A 19,492-nucleotide genomic window follows, 5' to 3' on the forward strand; every position below is an offset into this window, starting at 1 on the left:
AGGTGTTCCAGCTGTGCAGAACGTCATAAGTAGCTGCCATCACTAAAGGCTGACACCATGGAACAAATGATTTCTCATTTGGCCGCTTCAGCTCCCACAACCTCACGTCTGTTCCTCACATCTCTCATCCCTCATTTAACTCTCAGCAAGAAAGCATTTAGCCTTCCCTGGATGACGACGTTTGAGAGACAAAAAGGAAATACGGGAGAAGAAGGGTATGACATTGTTTCTATGTTGAAAGCCTTTCGGAACATGATTACCCAGATATGGGGTCAAGAAATCGATGTTTCCCGGCAGAAATCTATCTCGGGTTTCTCTAATTGCCTTCTCATTCTCACTGATGCTTGGAATTCCTATTTATATGATATGTACAAAATAAGGCTACTGCAGAAAGCAAACCTAGATACTTAAGTCCAGGTAAACACATTGATTCATACACACAAAATAAGTAAATACTCCCTTTTGGCCAGTCTGTGCAGTTCTATAATCAGAAAGGACCTGATATGTTTCTGTTCCCAACCAAAACCTGATCAGTGCAGTCTGAGATATTGAGCATAAAGATCTGAGCTAATTTATATTCACTCCCTACTGTGAGAGACAATTAAACCTCATCTAGACTGATCAGGGTAACATCCCACATAATTTTATTATTTGGCAATCCTGTGAGCGTCTACTGAGATACAGCACATGAGAAACAGATGGTTTTGCCCACTACAGACGAGACATGATCAACTGTCATGTTACAATGACGCCATCACATCAGCATGCAAATTGCGTGGTGCAACACACACTGTTAAGGAGTGTTTTGCGTATGAGTGCAGCTCTGAAGTGTCATTCAAACAAAGACTCAAAGCCAGACAGTACTGTGAGTTAACAGTCTGGACCAGTGACGCATGCAACATTCTCTTGCACACACACCAACACACACAGCTGTGTGTTATCAAATGATAAAGCAGTTTTTGCATACAGATATCACCTCAACTGTCACGCAGCCTCTCTCTGTCTGTATCCTTAAACCGGGTTACAGAGTTTGAGACATTTTAAAACTCTGACACTTCAAGATTTGTGTTTGTACATTTTCGTTATGTGTCTGTGGCATTGTGTTCTGTTCAAGGACAACTTGAGTGTAACTGGGCCAAGCTGAGCCAGATAAACACACACACACGCACACACACATGCACGCACACGCACACGCACACACACACACGCACACACGCACACACACACACACACACACACACACACACACACACACAAGCACACTCACTCATCTGCACCTAGGAGGCTTTTTCTGTATTATAGCAGACCTACTTTCACTGAGTCCCACTACTGTACTTAGATCTCTCTCTCTTTCTCTCTTTGTCTCTTTCTCTGTGTGTGTGTGTGTGTGTGTGTGTGTGTGTGTGTGTGTGTGGGTTAGTTTTGGTTTGTTTTCAGGAAAACATGGATAAACATATGTGTGTGTGCATGTGTGTGGTTCTCTGACATTTTTTGACATTTTTTTTGTCTGTGGGTTGTTTTCGTGACTTGACTCATGTTTTTGTGTGTGTGTGCGTGTGTGTGTGTGTGTGTGTGTGTGTGTGTGTGTGTGTGCGTGTGTGCCTCTTCTGTGTTTGTGTTTTTGTGCGTTTTCTGTGAGCGTGTGTGCGTAGTCGGCCCTAAGTTACCTGTCCAGAAGATAGAGTGTGTGCTGGCCAGCAGCGGAGCTGCTGCAGTGCTGCTTCCATTAACGGCAGCGATCATTCACAATCTGATGGGCAACAGCTAACTGTTACCACGGCAACCCTGCTGCATGCCTGCCAAATATTATTTGGGTACATGTTGTTATGCTCTGGCTAATCTGACTCATCTGATTGCTATATGATAGGGCCCTAAAAAGGTTATTATGTTAAAATTAATGTTAAATGAAGACAAGAGCAATTGAGTTATTAACAAATAAACAAAATATAAATAACAGTACACTGTCAGTCACACTGATCATGCATCAAGGCTGGACAATTTAAAACTGTATTTAAAGCCATGTAAAATGTCTGATGGTGACTTCAATTTAAGTTAATTATGCTGTTGTAGCATCACCCACAGAGAAATCCAAAATGTAGTAAACATGTAGCGTTCTGCAGGCGACTCTCACTTGTAAACACGTGCAATAACACTGTAAAGCCTTGATCATAATCCAGGACAAACAGGCAGAGCAGGTGTGCACAGGCTTCTACACATCCTACAGCTGGGAGTCTGATGCAGACATGTACTTGAAAACATGATGGTGACCTCCTGACAGCAAGAGGAGCACCACTGTCTGTTGTACTTGGCTGAACAACACGGAAAAGGCGAAAAGGGAAAACAGTTCGCACAACTATTTAAAACAACAGAACCAAGGACATGGACCAGATTACAGCAATATAGAACACAGTGTCCAGTCTGCAGTCAGCTCACTTGTAGCACAATCTTAAACTCTGGACTCCACACAGGAGCCCACGAAGATCCCGCCAAAATCATGTTAGACACAAACTTCCATCATATGTTGTCACACTCATGTGGAATCCAGGAATTCATGTTTATCACCCTTTGACAAAAATAAGTCCCTTAATTGTGATCATTGTCTCATAATAACTGTCTAAAATCTAGCAAATGCTACAAAATGCAGTATATTGTGACATTATTTTACTCATGTATTTGTGTGAAAGGAAGATTGTACTCTTGTAGTAAATGTAGTCTCCTGCCCCTAAAAGAAACAGATTCCACAACGCTGAGCAAAACATGGTGATACAGTGTAATTTACTGATGCTGAGCTGTTTGGGAAAGCAGCTGAATGCAACCACTTTACCCAGCTGTTTGACTGGTATTTTGGGAGATGTAAAATAACACAAAACTGTAGCATACAGATCAAGTATGGGGAACATGAATTTACTGAACATGTAAATTGTGGTGCTTTGCCATATAAACAAAACATTGGACTTCTGTGGAATGAACCTGCTCATTTATAGCAATATTTGACACAATAAGCAAAGATTTTCAATTCAAATAAATCTTGGTTGACGAGTAAATCGATGGATGGACATACACTACTAGTCAACAGTTTGGACACATCTTCTCATTCAATGGTTTTTATTTAATTATTTTCTATATTGTAGATTAATACTGAAGACATCAAAACTATAAAAGAATACATACGGAATTATGTTGTAAACAAAAAAGTGTTAATCTTCAGTATTAATCTACAATGTAGAAAATAATACAAATAAATAAAAAGCTTTGAATGAGAAGGTGTGTCCAAACTGTTGACTGGTAGTGTATACGTGAACTTAAACAAATGTTCATGTTTCATTTATATTTATCTGCATTTTTCATCTCTCTACTACATTCACAGATTACTGCAAACTTAAAGTCCAATTATAGCGATTATATTCAACATTTAAAGAATTTTTGTAAACTCAAGCACTTTTAATGTCTTGAAAAGTGGTCTATTATGGGATGGCTACACTGTTAGCCAGTACCAGGACTATCATAGCTAACGTTAGCTCTGGTGCTAACAGCAACATGTTTTGCATTGAAGCGATTTTTTTTTTTTTTTTTTAAGCCTTTATTTAACCAGGTCGGTCCCTTTAAGATACAATAACCTCTTTTTCAAAGGAAGCCTGGCCAAGACAGCAGCCAGAGAAACATTAAAAGTACAACAATTAAACAAACAACACTCACTCAACAAAATAAATAAAATGCATGCTAGATTAAAGCACAGGATTAAGAAATTACATTAAAACAAAAACAAGTGTGAAAAGTAGCTGCTGCAAGATCTTTCATATGGTTTTTAAAAGTTCCAGTGGTGATGAGACCCTTCAAATTCAGTGATACTGTCGGCTTAAAGTGTTGCGGCGGTAAGAAAACTCATTGATGCACAACTTGCACACAACCAGGCTTTTATCCAAGCTGCCATCGGGAAGATTTTTAAAAGAAAACTTTGCGCCCAACAAGCTCAATGTGGTCTCGTCTTCCTTCACTGTTCACCAAACTTTCATGTGGCTGACGTCACTCAGTGAGTCCTGTGTATCTCCTTCACGGCTGAAAAACAGACTTTAGGTTCATTACTGCCACCTACTGGGCTGGAGTGTTCATCAGTGTTACCGGTGTGCCAGAAATTAGAGAACTGAGAAAGGTGCAAATAAATGTGCAATTTTTTTAACACGTTATTTTCTGTAATTAATTCATCGAAATTAACGTGTTAAAGTCCCAGCTCTAGTTTGCACTAATTTAGGAGCAAATATTGTTTTCACATTAAACTACATCTACTGGTGAGTACCTTTGACATTTCAGCCAACACCTTCTCATACAACCAAAACCAAAAAAAAAAAAAAAAAAAAGTTTGGCAGACTGACTTATCTACCAGGAATCTCTCTCATACATCAGCGTTTTGAAACTGATATTAGTTTCCTGAGAGGTAATAGAGTTCTGGTAATATGACTGAACGTGTGCCTCTGGTGATTGCCAGAGGTCACACATTTTTATTCACCACTGCATCACTGGAGGGGGATGAATATATCTCTTCTGCGGTTTCCTCATTTCACTCACAGAATCAATCCTAGTTCTCTCGCTTTCTGCCATCGCAGCAGGAGGCCGGCAGTAAAGAAAGGAAAGCGCTGATCTCTGTGTTGGAGCAGACAGGGAGGATGGACAGACTCAGACAGCCTGATGGATGATTCTCTCTGCTTTCTGAACGGTGCCACACAATCTCTCAGTTGTTCCTGAGGTGAGCCTAACGCTGCTGCAGTTAACCAATAATTCATTACTACTGTGATCACGATCATTAGCTCCTACTCTGCTACAACTCAGAGCAAAAAGCTTTCTGTGTTCCGAGCGACAGCAGATGGTGGATGGAGGCCGATTGAAAAATCACTTCCAGCGTATAGATCCTTTAGCAGTGGAACAGGACACCAGGAGGGACCCCTGGGGCCATCCCTCCTTAGGCTTATATTTGTCTCTAGTCCCTTCCCTCATTGCTTTTCATTACCATTCCTCATTCTCATTCTGTTATCTCTTCTTCTTCCTCCTCCTCCACTGCTCCAGTATTTTGTTATATTTTTCATTGGCTCTGTCAGAAGCAGTAGAGCCTTAAGGGAAAATATGCTAAGCTGCTTTTCTGACTTGCCTTTCTGCTCAGGTAGAGGCAGCCTCTCTGGTCAGAGTCAGCTGCTATCACAGCCATCAGGTCTTACCGTTCAAGTTTAGTAAAAATGTAAAACTGTTGTCTGGGTATATTTTCATACTTAGTTCCTCGGTGTGTCTGCTCTGACAGGGAGTCATTAAGCATACACTGTAAAAATAGTCTTTAATTTTTCAAACAATTCACTGTTATTTTGCAGATTGTCATTGTTGTCTTAGAGTAAAACCACAGAAAAAAGGATTAATTTAAATGTTAACTATTATAAAAAAAAAACTGGTGAAACTGTACATAATGTCTCTATTAAAAATCTGTATATTTACTCTGCCAAGGAATGCGGACAGTCAGGGTGTTGGTTTGTCTGTCCGTCTGTCTGTTAGCAACATTACTCAAAAGCAGACTAACGGATTTGGATGAAATTTACAGGGAAGGTCAGAAATGACACAAGGACCAAGTGATTAGATTTTGGCAGTGATGTAGCTTATAGTCTGGATCCATGGATTTGTTAAATATTTCTGTATCATTGCTAGATAGCGGCACGGCATCACTGTAACTATGACAACAAGTGAACACTACATCAGCTGCCTGCTGATGATCACATGATTGTGATCCTACTACAAATCCACTGCTGTGGACTTATTGGGACTTATCTGTCAGAAATGATAGAAGGAACAGTCGATTAAATTGTGGGGTTGTTTCTGAGTTCCATCAAGGTCATGCAATTCAGTATACGTATTGCTATTTTACATTTACATGTTGACTGTAAAAAAAAAAAAAAGGCCAAAACTGTGCAAAATGTCCACATTAAAACTCTGTATATTTACAAATATTAATTCATTCTTTTACCATGTGTAACTAAAAAAAATACACTGTTATACTGTATTTAAATAAGCTAAAATATTATCATTTTATTTTCTGATGTTTTCACAGTTTTTACAATTTTTCAATCTTACAGTACTCCACTGTTTAAAACTTAATTTTTATGTCACCCTTGCCGCCAGATTTTTAATTTTTTTTATATTTGTATTTTTTCAAAAAATACCTCTGTTATGTTGATCTGCAAAAGCATTTCCATTTGGTGCTCTGAACATTTTGTGCTGTAGAAATAGTACTAAGAAGCTACAACGTCTCACCATGTAATGCAGTGCATTATGGGAAATCTGAAAATGCAGCACCAAACTGAAACCTAGATGTGTGATATAGTGTGACACTTGAGTTGATTACTGCTGTGGTGTGTAAACAGAGGCTGTTTGGATGCTTTGTGGGAGTGCTGGCTGTGTTTGAGCAGTTTGAACAAAAAAAGCAGGTCAGGTTTGGAAGATTAAAGTAAAAGTACAAGCAATATAGTTCCAACACACAGCGTGGTCTGAAAGCATTTCCCTGAGGGTAAACACAGCACTTGCTGACAGACACTTAATTTTGATTTATCAAGGAAACAGGGTCTGTTCTTATTCAGCGACAGTCTGCCTCACAGTCCCATTTCAAATGTGACCACAGGCTGAGGAGATACTGTTTCAATGCTTTGATCAAAGACGTGAGTTCATTTTCAGGTTTGCCCAACTGGGTCAACACGCTTGTCTCTCACTGCTTTTATTTTGCCAAAATAGATGTTGCAGTGTTCTGAGCAAACAGCACAGACCTGGTATAAAGGCCTGCAGCCAGGATTTTAGAAACACTGAAGTCTTGAGACTAATTTCTGCCAACATGACACGACACACTAAAGACAGTTTTGACTAACCACCACAAACACCATTATACATTCATCTATTACACTTTCTGTCATATCTATAATACTTAATGGTCTAAATGCAATGGGATTTCTCTGTTAGCTTCTTTCTGAGTAACTACAGAAAGTAACACAGTTTTGTTGGTTTCCATTCAAAGATGTCCATGTGTTCTCTTATGGTTCAGTGCTTTTAGCTGTTTTGAAGTGGCTGGGCAGGGTAAGAGAACTGGGATGTCATATGCTTCCATGCACAAATCAGGATTTGCCAGTGTTTCCTAATAGAGCTGCAATGCTTAATCAATTTGTTGCCGACTATTAAATCAATCCTCAACTGTTTTGATAATCAGTCGATCGGTTTGGGTAATTTATTTTGAAGGCCAAATTAAATATTTCATTTCATTAATTTTATTTTTTTTCCTATTTTGTAACAGTAAACTGAATATATTTGGGTTGAAGACAAAACATAAGGACATCTTCTTGCTCTTTAGAAAATGCTGATCAAACATTTTTCATTATTTTCTGACATTTTTGCTAAATGAGTCTGTCTGCTGAAAGCTGCTAAGTGTGCAGCTTGCAGAGGATCAGTTAAAAATGTTTTTTTTTTTTTTTTTTTTTTTTTACTAAAAACTCCTGCTGCAACTGGAAACACGGCTGGTAAGATCAGTTACACCAAACATTTAAGGTGCAGACCAGAAGACATCACCGATGAATGTAAAAATGCTAAAGTGCTCCATAAAAATAAGAGGATCTGCAAAAATGGGATTGTGTGTTACAAGTGGTACCTTTTTAGATTCCAAATAATTATAAATATTTTTTTAGATTTGCTTGAAAAATAGCAGTTAGTGCAGCTTTAAACTTTTACTTCAACGATAAACTTGTAAAAAATGTATATATCAACAGTAAAGCTGAAATAATTAAGCAATGAGTTGATTAGCTGTCAGTTAGTCAACTAACACATTTTAATAGCTGACTAAGTAGCTTTTAATGTAAAAAGTCTAATTTCACTGATTCTTAAATGTCAATATTTTCTGGTTTCATTCCTTCTCTATGACAGTAAATTTATATTTAGGTTATGGACAAATCTACATTTTGCACATTTCTCTGAAATTTTAGAGACCAAACAACTAATTGATTCATTGATAACATTTGACAGGGAAAATAATCACTGGTTGCTGCCCTAGCAATCATACGCATTATCTTCTTTTCTTCAAATTCAAACAGTTATGTGAGACAGAGTAGAGCTGTGACAAATACATGTTGGTAAAAAATGACCACAGAATGTCCTCCATTGACTTCTAATGATGTTTCCAGAGGCCAATAGCCTGGTGGAAAACAGTTAGGAACACTTTTCATGCTGCTGCACCTCTCCACCACCAATCCAGTTGTCCTTGATGACTAAAATATGGTCCACCACCAACTGCTAAATTCATCATAACAAGCATTTGTGTCCCGGCAGGCTGCATTCCTGATTTCCCTCTCGAACAGCAGATGTTGTTGTCAAGACCCCTTAGGATTGCGCAACAGGAATGAAACCAAATCCACTGCCACTGAGCTCCTCACACCACCTGCATTCATTTAGTCTCCATGCAGAGATCACACACCACATCATGGAGATCATGCAGAGCAAAGGAAGGGAAATGTGCTTTATGACAAAAGTGTGTGCGTTCAGTGTAGCATCTCCATCTCTCATTGCGTTCCTTGAAAGGACTGTCATTTAACAGGTCACAAGGAAACAAGATTTCATCTTCCATCACTGAGTCACAACGGGATATCAGGGCAAGATGCCCTAGACAAAAATGAAAGTTTTTCTGATGTTTAACGCCTCAAAAATATCCCATTTTTATGTGCAACAAATGGTAGAGAATGTGATGAATGCCACTGCAATAAAGTGAAGAAGACAGAGGTTATGCTAAAAAATGCTTTAAATGTCAAAATTCCATTAACTAAACCAAAACGTGTATTATTGTATAGAAAATTGGCTAACCATTTAGTTAGAGAAGGATTTTTCAGCAGTGTTGTTTTCATTACCTTTTACTTAATGACTGGAAAACTTAATTAAGACATTCCTTTAACACTAACCTAACAAATATTCTGACGTGAACTTTCTCCATACTCTTCACTTTTAGAATATGGCTGCATTTCCACAGATGAACACAGCTGTCCAACTGAGCTGTGTATCACAACAACACAAAGACAACAGGCTTTCAGCATGGGGCCATTATAAGCTGGATGTGGTCACACAGAGGCTTAAAATAGAGAGTTGATCCGATAATGGACTAAAGTTTATGATCATTAATACTCAGAGGTCTGGACACACGTGTCAATCTGTGCAGAGAGATGCATGCTACCCCCTCCCCCCCACGCACCCATGACCACACACACACACACACACACACACACACACACACACACACACACACACACACACACACACACACACACACACACACACACACACACACACACACACACACACAATATCACATCGCATGCATTTCGTGATGAGAAAAGTCACGACAGCTGGCAAACACAAGAGGTTTTTTTGCTCTGTACAAAAAAGTGACTTTTTATCCCCTGACTGCTGCTTTTAAATGCACTGATCAGTGTGTGTTTGTGTGTGATAGTGTGTGGGCGGGGTGTGTGACATGACTGTAGCACAAATTTAGTAGCACTGAGATGTCAAACTGAGATCAGCATATTCAGAGCTAATCCGTGTGGGAAACGCTCAGCTCATCCATAATTAGAAGACAGGCAAAACAAACACCAACAACAGTGAGGTCAATTACAATAGCATCATAGATAGGGTCATGTTTAAAGTGACAACAACAACAACAACAATACAACACAATAAAGGGCAACTTGAGCTTATTACAACTTAGATCTTGGTAATTCCTCTCAGGAATAATAACACTACACTCACTACGATAACTGCAGATCTGTCTGTGAAATTTACCCAAATTTGCTTTGATTTCTTTAAATCCATCTTTCCTTAAATCCCAGATCCCCCCTTGTCCTCCAGCAAACTGGTTTGGAAGCTATTTAACGCAAATTTGCTTAATTCATGATCAACTGGAGACAGACCTCCAGCCAAATGGAATACTATCTAATGAATAATTAGGCAGGTAAACCTCCTTTTGCTGCATCTTTTGCTGCAACTGGAGACATCATACTGTATCTACCAGTCTAGAGTCTGTCTTTTATGTGCTTTGAAGACAAAAGAGGAGGCTCTCCATGTGTCCCTCCAGAGCAGAACACAGACAATACATGGCACAATTTCTGCTGTCGCCTGTGTAAAAGAAACTTTTGGCCAAAAACATAGTCCATAGAGTTTAGACCAAAGCAACAAAGATGTGTGAAACACTTCATCTCACTCCAATTATTTCTCCACGTTCCCAGAAGCCACCTCAGGCCTCAGGCTGTGCTCCCTCACATGTACATGCACCTCCTCTGAGGAGGACAGAACTGAATTCTGCCTTGATGTTCTGGATATGCAGTTTAGACGAGGACTTGATCAGGAGGGAATGCAAGTGAAATCTGGAACAAGTCCTTGTGAGAGGCACATGAGCTCCTGTCAGAGCGCCTGCAAATGCAACCAGCGATGTTTAGGATGAAGCAGAATTTCCAGTGGAGCAGTGAAGTTGTGGGTATTCTTAAGGGGATGAGCCCAGACACCCGTGGCCTCTTAGATCAACTTGAAATGCTTGTCAGACTGCATGTTGACGCTCTTGTGTCGTCAGCTGAAACCGAATGATGTTTCAGCAGTCTCTGGAGGCTGAAAACATGTCCCCAATGCACTATGTCGCACAAACATCGTAATAGTGTAGCTGTGTGTCACATAACAATAGAACAGCTAGACAAGTTGGACAGTAAAATGAAATCCTGAAAAATTTGCGTCTTTTAAACGAAAAGAAGGAGCATGGGCAGGGTAAACTGAGGTGAATAGTCAGGCTTAGAGAAGGTTCATATATAAGATCAAAGACTTGGGTTTTAACGCTTTACTGACAAAGTTGACAGTGATTAATAAGAACTACTACTCTTGTGTTTTCAACATCTGATTCTTATTTTGATCAGAACATTAAAGCTTGATGTTGTTTTAGTATCAGGCCAACTTGATCAGCCTATTGATTCATTTCATTTTTATGTTTTTAACTTCACTTTTTGAAAACGTCATCCTTTGTATGAGCATTCTGACAGCAAATAAAATGTAACAAATCATAAATGTAACATAAAACATTAAAAATAACATTTAGGTCTTGTGTTGAATAGGTATGAAAACAAGTCCGACGTCAAGCCAACCAAAGATTTACTAGTTAAGTATGAGTTGTTAATTCAAGCCATTAAGCAACTTGTCATCACACATGTATGATATTAATATAATCATCTAAATATTTACACTACTGTTCAAAAGTTTGGGGTCACTTAGAAATGTCCTTATTTTTGAAAGAAAAACATTTTTTTCCAATGAAAATAACATTAAATGAATCATAAATCCAGTCTAGACATGGTTAATGTGGTAAATGACTATTCTAGCTGGAAACAGCTGATTTTTAATGGAATATCTCCATAGGGGTACAGAGGAACATTTCCAGCAACCATCACTCCTGTGTTCTAATGCTACATTGTGTTAGCTAATGGTGTTGAAAGGCTAATTGATGATTAGAAAACCCTTGTGCAGTTATGTTAGCACATGAATAAAAGTGTGAGTTTTCATGGAAAACATGAAATTGCCTGAGTGACCCTAAACTTTTGAATGTATGTACTCTACAAAATAGACAGAAAACTACAAAATTCATTACAAAACATTAGACAACGCTACAAATTTTACCTTAGAACACACACAAAGCTCCAAAATTTATCGCAAAACAACCAAAATCTACAAAATTCACTACAAAACAGGAAAAAAAACTACAACATTCATTACAAAACAGACACAAAGCTACAAAATTCATGACAAAACAGACACAATGTTAGAAAATTCCCTACAAAACTACCACAGTGTGACCTAAATCTGCTAAAAACAATTAATTTGCTGTTATTTTCACATCTTTTCAGGCCTTCTTGCTGCCAAACTATCATTTTTTTTATACAGATTTTTTTTCATGCTATTTTATTTAGAATTTTTAAAAATCTAGTCCATATTTTAAAAACTGTGTATTTTACCTTTTTGGAACGCATCAAAAGATGACGCCTGCAGGAGTGGTAACGCTTCTGAAAGTGTTAAAACCAGCAAGGAGACTGAACATTTTGTTAATAACCTGGTAACATATGATGGGCTTGTGGTTGCCAAAGCACAACCAGCGAGCCCCTCGACTTCACTAAACTGTCACAGAAACTTCAGCACCCCACTTTAACGCTGCCATCACTCTGTCACTGGTCCCCGTTGAAAATGACATCTGGCAGCTGCTTTGGTGGCCTGGGGGACCGTGAAGAAATCCATGAAGTTTTTACCCACCCCTTCTGTCCGTTTATGTGTCATTCAGGGTGTGCACAAAAGCATGCTGCAGACCTGGACCAGTGAGACCCACCCAGACCCCTAGAGCCACCACGCCTGACAGGTTTTCTGGTGTAAACCCTTGAGTTTGAATGTCAGTTTCTTGGAGTGGTCTTCCACCCTCCTACCAATCAAAATACTCCTCTAATAGATTAATGTTTGGTCGACTGTTTGTCGGCAGCCCTCACTTATAGCAGGACATGCTGATGAATTTAGCATGTTATGGTGTGGCAGCAAAATTGTACGTATTATTACTGACATACTATTGACATAAAAGACATGTTGAACAACAAGAAGTTTATTATGATTTATGACCTAACGCAGACTTTTTATGAAGGTGGATTCGTCCTTACTAACAGCTCACAGTGTAAAAGCCTGAGAAAAGGACTCAATGGAAGAAAAACTGCCAGAAGCCAGAATAGAACCGACAAAAGGATGAACAGAGGAAAAGCCTGGCGACATACTGTGAGATTTCATATCACTAGAATGTGGAAAAACTTGTGTTTGTAATTGTGCACACGCATCATTAAAATTAGAAACACATACACATATGCTTGTGCATCTAACAGCACTACGCATCTCGGCACAAACACACTTGTACACGCATTGTTAAAAACGTAGGCTGGCAGGCCACTGCTGAAGTTGGTTTTGTCACATAGCAAACAATCGCCTTTTGTTCTATTTTTAAGATGCTATTTATAACAAGGACAAAAGAAACTTTGAAATCTACATCAATTACGCTGGCATTGCAATAGTAGATTGTCAAGAGAAGCAAAGCAGGGATGCAGACGAAAGGACAGAGAGCTGTATGACAGACTTGATATAGAAAGACGTTAAAGGACTAGGAGGGGGAGGAGGGACTCTGAAGTCCCAGAAACAGTGGAGAGAACGGTGCCAGCAGCAGGGAACTAGAGCATCAATTAAGGGCAGCGTGCCCTAGATGGCATAGTGATGTTCCCACAATGCACCACCATCACAGCCACCGCTTAACTTTGTGTCTCTCTCTCTCACCCACGCACATTTAGGCTTTCTATAGGTCTCCTTGGAAAGACCTTCCACTGTGTCCTTCTAGTGCCTGAAACCTCAGTTAACCCCAGATCGAAAAACATTGAGTTAATCCAACACTGAGCATCTACCGTATCAGGAGATACTTAGACAAAAATTCAAGAAGACACACACGTGTTGGCTCTATAGCAAGAAATGTGGCTCATAAACCATCCCACTTCAACTAAATTACTATCTAAGCCTGTAAAAATAAATCAAATAGTAATTACAACCATGATCTTTGCTTCCCACAGCTTAATGGACATGATCAATTGCAGTATTGATGTTTAAATTGCACCACTGATTGAAAACTTCACACAGAAAAAACAGCTCCTGTACATAAAATCACTTAGTTTCAGTAAATCTGATATTAGAAACCTTATTTTACTCTTTTTAAAGTTTTTTTCTGTTCACACATATATGAGCTGCTGCACTGCAGTAACTAAGTGGAGACTAGAGGCTTCTATGTGCACTGCTGCTGATCCAGCATCTACTGTAGCCTGCATCTGAGGTGTTTAGGAAACATCTGTAAAACGTAATGTCTACTGATTGATGGTATGTTCAGCAACAGATGTGTTTTAGGTACAGTTCAGATTATATTTTGCCTCCAATAGATACTGTACAATTCAGGTGAACAAGAACCTTATCCTAAGTAGGTCTAGGACTTTGGCACGTTAATTTCGATTAATTAATTACAAAAAAAATAACGTGTTAAAAAAAATAACGCATTTAATCGAACCAGTTCCCTAATTTCTGGCACACCGGTAACACTGATGAACACTCCAGCCCAGTAGGTGGCGGTAATGAACCTAAAGTCTGTTTGCAGCTGTGAAAAAGATACACAGGACTCACTGAGTGATGTCAGCCACATGAAAGTTTGGTGAACAGTGAAGGAAGATGAGACCACATTGAGCTTGTTGGGCGCAAAGTTTTCTTTAAAAAATCTTCCCGATGGCAGCTTGGATAAAAGCCTGGTTGTTTGCAAATTGTGCAACAAAGAGTTTCCTGATCACCGCATCACTTCAAGCCGACGGTATCACCTCAATGTAAAACATGTTGCTGTTAGCACCAGAGCTAATGTTAGCTACGACAGTCCTGGTGCTGGCAAACGGTGTAGCCATCCCATAATAGACCACTTTATAAGACACTAAAAATGCTTGAGTTTACTAAAAGTCTTAAAATGTTGAATATAATCGCTATAATTGGACTTTGAGTTTGCAGTAATCTGTGAATGTAGTAAAGAGATGAAAAATGCAGATAAATAGAAATGAAACAAACATTTTTGTTGCTTAAGTTCACATAAATGTCTTTTCATCGATTCAGTCGCCAACTAAAATTTACTTGAATTGAAAAACTTTGCTTATTGTGTCAAATATTGCTATTCGACAAAATGTGATGAATTGAAATTAATTAATTACAAAGCCTCAAATTAATTAGATTAATTTTTTTTTATTGCGTCCCACCACTAATCTTAAGTCATTCTGCTATAAAACTTCCAAAGCACAATATGATTGTTGAAGCAGCTGATTAAAAAGTTAAATAGCAATAAAAATATGTGGTCCCTGTGGATCTGTGAGCAATTGTGACAAATAATCATGATCACAATCTCTATCAAAATAATCATGTTGATCGTATTAGCCATAATAGTGCAGCCCTATTAATATCTATTCATAACACATGAGCTAGAAAGTGGCTTGCAAAGAAATGTAATTTGCCTCTAAAATCACAATTTGCACTTCCTTTCTCTTATTTGATTTGTGACTCACATTTCTTTCTTTTCATGTCTCAGTTTGCCTCCTCAGTTTTTTTGGAGTTGGTCAATACTGCAAATGAACAAAGAGTGGGGGACTGCATTAAACTATGCTAAATGACCAAGGTTTTGGCCAGTAACACTCCCTAAAAATTGTTTTTATTCAGTGATTTATAAAATCTTATTGCTGACAACTTAATGGAAATTCTGCTATGTTCTCTACAGCACTCTATGTTATAACAAGCCCGTTAGCTGCATTCACGCTAAACTAACTAAATCTGAAAGAAAAGTTTTAAAGTGTATTTCGGTAGACATGACCGCCAGAAAAATCGTCTTAGCCTTTTCTAGTTCCTCCTCAGTTCGCTGTGATCCCTCCTGCTGAGAGCTGCAGCCTACCTGAGGTGCACACACACAAACACACACGTGCACACACAAAGAACACACTCCTGTTAGTATTGAATTATTGAGCAGGGAGCAACAGGGCACACAGCACACACACCAGGGGGGTAATAAGACACCAAGGAGATCCTCATGTACATGATTGCACACAGCTGCCAGCATAAGCTAATCCTAATGAGGTTTATCCAGAGTTAGGGGGCTGAAAAATATGTCACACACTGGAAAACGGCATGAGGACCCAGAGCAGAAGAGGTGTTTAAGTGCACACACACACACACACATATGCACACAAATGCACCCGCACATCTTTATGCAGATGCACACACTGGCCCAAAGAGACGAGGATGACCCACAGTGAGGAGGCAAAGCTCGGTGTCAGGTCTGTGACATCTCATTCTGTCAGCACAGATACAGCTCAAAAACGCTGACAACACTCTAACGCTGCAGTAATATTCTGAAAATTACATTTTCCCCACATGTGATGCTACACCCGAACACAGCACCGCCGTTAGCGAAAGCGACTTGTCTCCCCTGCGAACATTTTTTTTGCTTCACGGTTACTGCTGACAGTCTTTCACTGGCTGATCATTCAGTCAGCGAATACGTTTCGAACAATTTTATGATTGGTTCCAGGCTGCAGATTTCATTCCTACTCTTGTCTGCTTCATCACACCCAACAGAATTCATCTGTTTGGGATTCAGTCAACACAGCCACCTCTCCTCTTCCTCCTCTCCTACACAGACACACACTCCTCGCTTCCCCCTTTCTGCTGATGCGTCAGGTTCAAAGATCCGTCAGCAGCTCTGGTTAATGTGTGCCTGCAACGTGGCCGACTCGGATCACTGAGTCCCGCAACAGTCTGCATCCAAACTGAGAGAGTGTGTGTCCTTCACATCCGCTCTGAATTTCACGTTTTGGGGTGACAACTCACACGCTGCCTAGCCTTCCATCCATCCATCCTCATTGTGTCATTACGCAACGTGACACAACTTCTTTCTAGTCATGGGAAGTTTTCCTAATCTGTGTGCAGTTAATCCCAATCTGCATCCTTCTGCCCTGCATGTTCCCCTCCAGGCTGTCAACAAGAAAATCCCCACCATCAGTACAGCGTAAGCTCACTTTAAAGCACCACAGTCATTCTGAGTCATTATACACCTCCTATATAAACACCACACATAGCAGAACACCACGACCAACGGAATACAGTGAAGGTAACTATGAAAATACCATAAATTCATGATGGAGTGCAGAATATATTAGCCAAACAGGAGCGCTACTGCATGGAGTTTGTAGGAAAACTGAATCATATGCATGTATGTTTTAGCAATTCTATAATATAGCTGCTGTGCCAGTGATTATAGCAACAGTGAATATGCTTATTTAACAAGCCCTAAAACACATTAAACATTACATAAATACTGCATCTTATATGATGATAACATAAAGCACTGATTGACATCTACAGGAAAATAAGTAGCCACATATCAAGTTAGCTGTAATCCCTGTATTCTAGGTGTATCCATATAAATGAATTACAAGTAGTCTAAAGTAATGAAAAAATATTTAACAAATAATTAAAATTAATAATTGTAAAACTGGAAAAAGTAACAGTAACAAGTTGAAATAGATAAAAGTAACGGATGATGAGATCAATTAGCGAAAACTGATCGATGACGAGTTGAAATGTGGAAAAAGTAACAGATGACCAGTTAAAACAGCCAAAAGACACAGTAAACGAGCTGTAAAAGCTAAAAGCAACAGCTGAAACAGTTAGCTAAAAGTAAAGGATAACGAGTTGAAACAGTTAAAGGTAACAGTTAAGGAGTTCAGTTAACTAAGACTAAGGGATAACGAGTTGAATTAATGACAAATTAACACTGCCAAAAGACACGGTTAACCAGCTAAAACAGTTAGAAGCATCAGATAAGTTAAAACAGAGAAAAAGTAATAGACAGCGGGTTGCTAAAAGTCATGGACAAAACAGAAGTCAGGAATAAATACTTGAAATAGTGAAAAGTAACAAATAACAACTTGAAATAACGTAATGAATGACAAGCTGAAATATCCAAAAGTAACACATGACACACTTTAACAGCTAAAAATAAAGGATAACAAGCTGAAACAGCAGGTTTAAATGACTGAGATAGAAGATAAACTTGCTGTCATTGTAATACTGTTATGAATAAATACTATAAATACGCATAAAGAGGCTGTAATTTCACTCAGCAACACAAACCAGTGTAGGAATATTACAGAAACATGATCCTCTGTTTTACACAAATAAGGCATTTTTACTGTGATATGATGGCAGAAAACAAACATTATGTGGTCAGATGAGAAAAGCACACATGCAGACAGCTGCAGGAGAACTACAGTGACACTAATGAAGAGGACCACTGTGTGAACCAGTCAGTAGAAGTGAGCCTCAGTACTAATATGATTGGAACTCTGTAAAGTCACACAGCTCCAAACACAGGAGCAGCCCGGCGGGAATACAGCCGAATATCTCACATATCTGACGGGAAGTTAGTCAGAGGAGCTGGCACTTACGTCCCGAGGACTTCTTTGAAATCAAAAATCTTCTTAATATCGTCGACTTGTTTTTTCCACGTCTCTCCTCTGCCGGTGTCTCCGTTCTCCCGAGCCATGGCGCTGCTTTACCGGCCCCAGTCCGACCGACACTGGGCTGCGGGGAGGAGGGATGTGAGGGAAGGAGGAAATAAAGCGCTGGAGGACGACAAGACTGAAGCCGAGGCTGGGTGTCAGACGTTCGGAGAGTCCCGGTGCTCTGTGCTCCGCTGCTGCAGGACCATGTGAGTCCTCCTGCAGGTTACCGTGTCCCCTGCTGCCTCCCTCCTCCTCTCTCCTCCTCTCTCCTCCCCCCTCCTCCCCTCCGGCCGTCTGGACAGCAGCTGTCAAAGGAACGACGAGACAACAGCACTGCAACACGGGGATTTCAAAATAAGGGCTTCCAAAAATAACATCCTATTTGGGTATATATATATATATATATATATATATATATATATATATATATATATATATATATATATATATATATATATATATATATAGTTCTGTCCTCACCAGATGTAATGATATCTAGCTACGACAGACAGTGCACATGAGATTTCAGTTGCTCCAAAATCTCTTTATTTTAAACTGTAAAACTGCAACACACAAAAACACAGCAGTCAGAGTGTGAATTACAAATACATGACTTGAACAAAAAGACATCCACACGCCACACCCCTCAACAAACCATCATCAGGGCTTCCCCAACTCTGAATTTGTTGGCCAATTTAACTATTGGAATTAGCCTGACTAGCATCAGAAAAGTCCGCTAGCTTAAATGCTAAAAAATGCTAACACTTCCAAACTGTCACCATAAAACTCGCATTTACTTAAAATAACTTCTTAAAACTGAAATTTCTGACTTTTAACTTACTTATAGGTTCCTATGTGAGATTGTATTCAACTTAAACTTAAACTTAAAGCCTTATGTGGGCCAAGACGATGCGGGAACGACTGCTCTTCGGCCATGACAGTTACACTGAACTTCCTGTACTGAGCTTCCTGGAGTGAACATAAAACTCGCCACAAGGGGGCACTGCAAGCCCACACAAAGGAAACTTATCTTCATATTACACTAGTCATCACATATATATATATATATATATATATATATATATATATTCATACATATATTAATTATTAATGTCTTGTGTGTTTTTATTCTTATTATTACTCTGCCAAGGAACAGCGGAGATATGTCACAATTGGCGTTGGTTTGTCTGTCTGTCTCTGTGCAACATTACTCAAAAACGGACTAACGACGATTGGCGGAAATTTTCAGGGAAGGTCAGAAATGACACAGGGATCAAGTGACTAGATTTTGCCAGTGATGCAGCTTATAGTCTGGATCCACT

The 19,492-nt window shown here is 39.2% G+C and overlaps 1 protein-coding gene across 1 annotated transcript in view; it reads right to left on the bottom strand.

The window, feature by feature from the left end:
* Nucleotides 1–18,437, bottom strand: part of camk1da (calcium/calmodulin-dependent protein kinase 1Da) — an 82,175-nt gene extending 63,738 nt beyond the window's left edge. Inside the window, exon 1 of the mRNA XM_023299756.3 lies at nucleotides 18,114–18,437. Coding sequence (XP_023155524.1) covers nucleotides 18,114–18,211 — 98 coding nt within the window. The 5' untranslated portion in view covers nucleotides 18,212–18,437. The remainder of the gene's footprint in view (nucleotides 1–18,113) is intronic.
* Between the last annotated feature and the right edge of the window lie 1,055 nt (nucleotides 18,438–19,492).

The sequence above is a fragment of the Amphiprion ocellaris genome, chromosome 21 (genome assembly GCF_022539595.1).
Source record: "Amphiprion ocellaris isolate individual 3 ecotype Okinawa chromosome 21, ASM2253959v1, whole genome shotgun sequence".
Classification (NCBI taxonomy): domain Eukaryota; kingdom Metazoa; phylum Chordata; class Actinopteri; family Pomacentridae; genus Amphiprion; species Amphiprion ocellaris.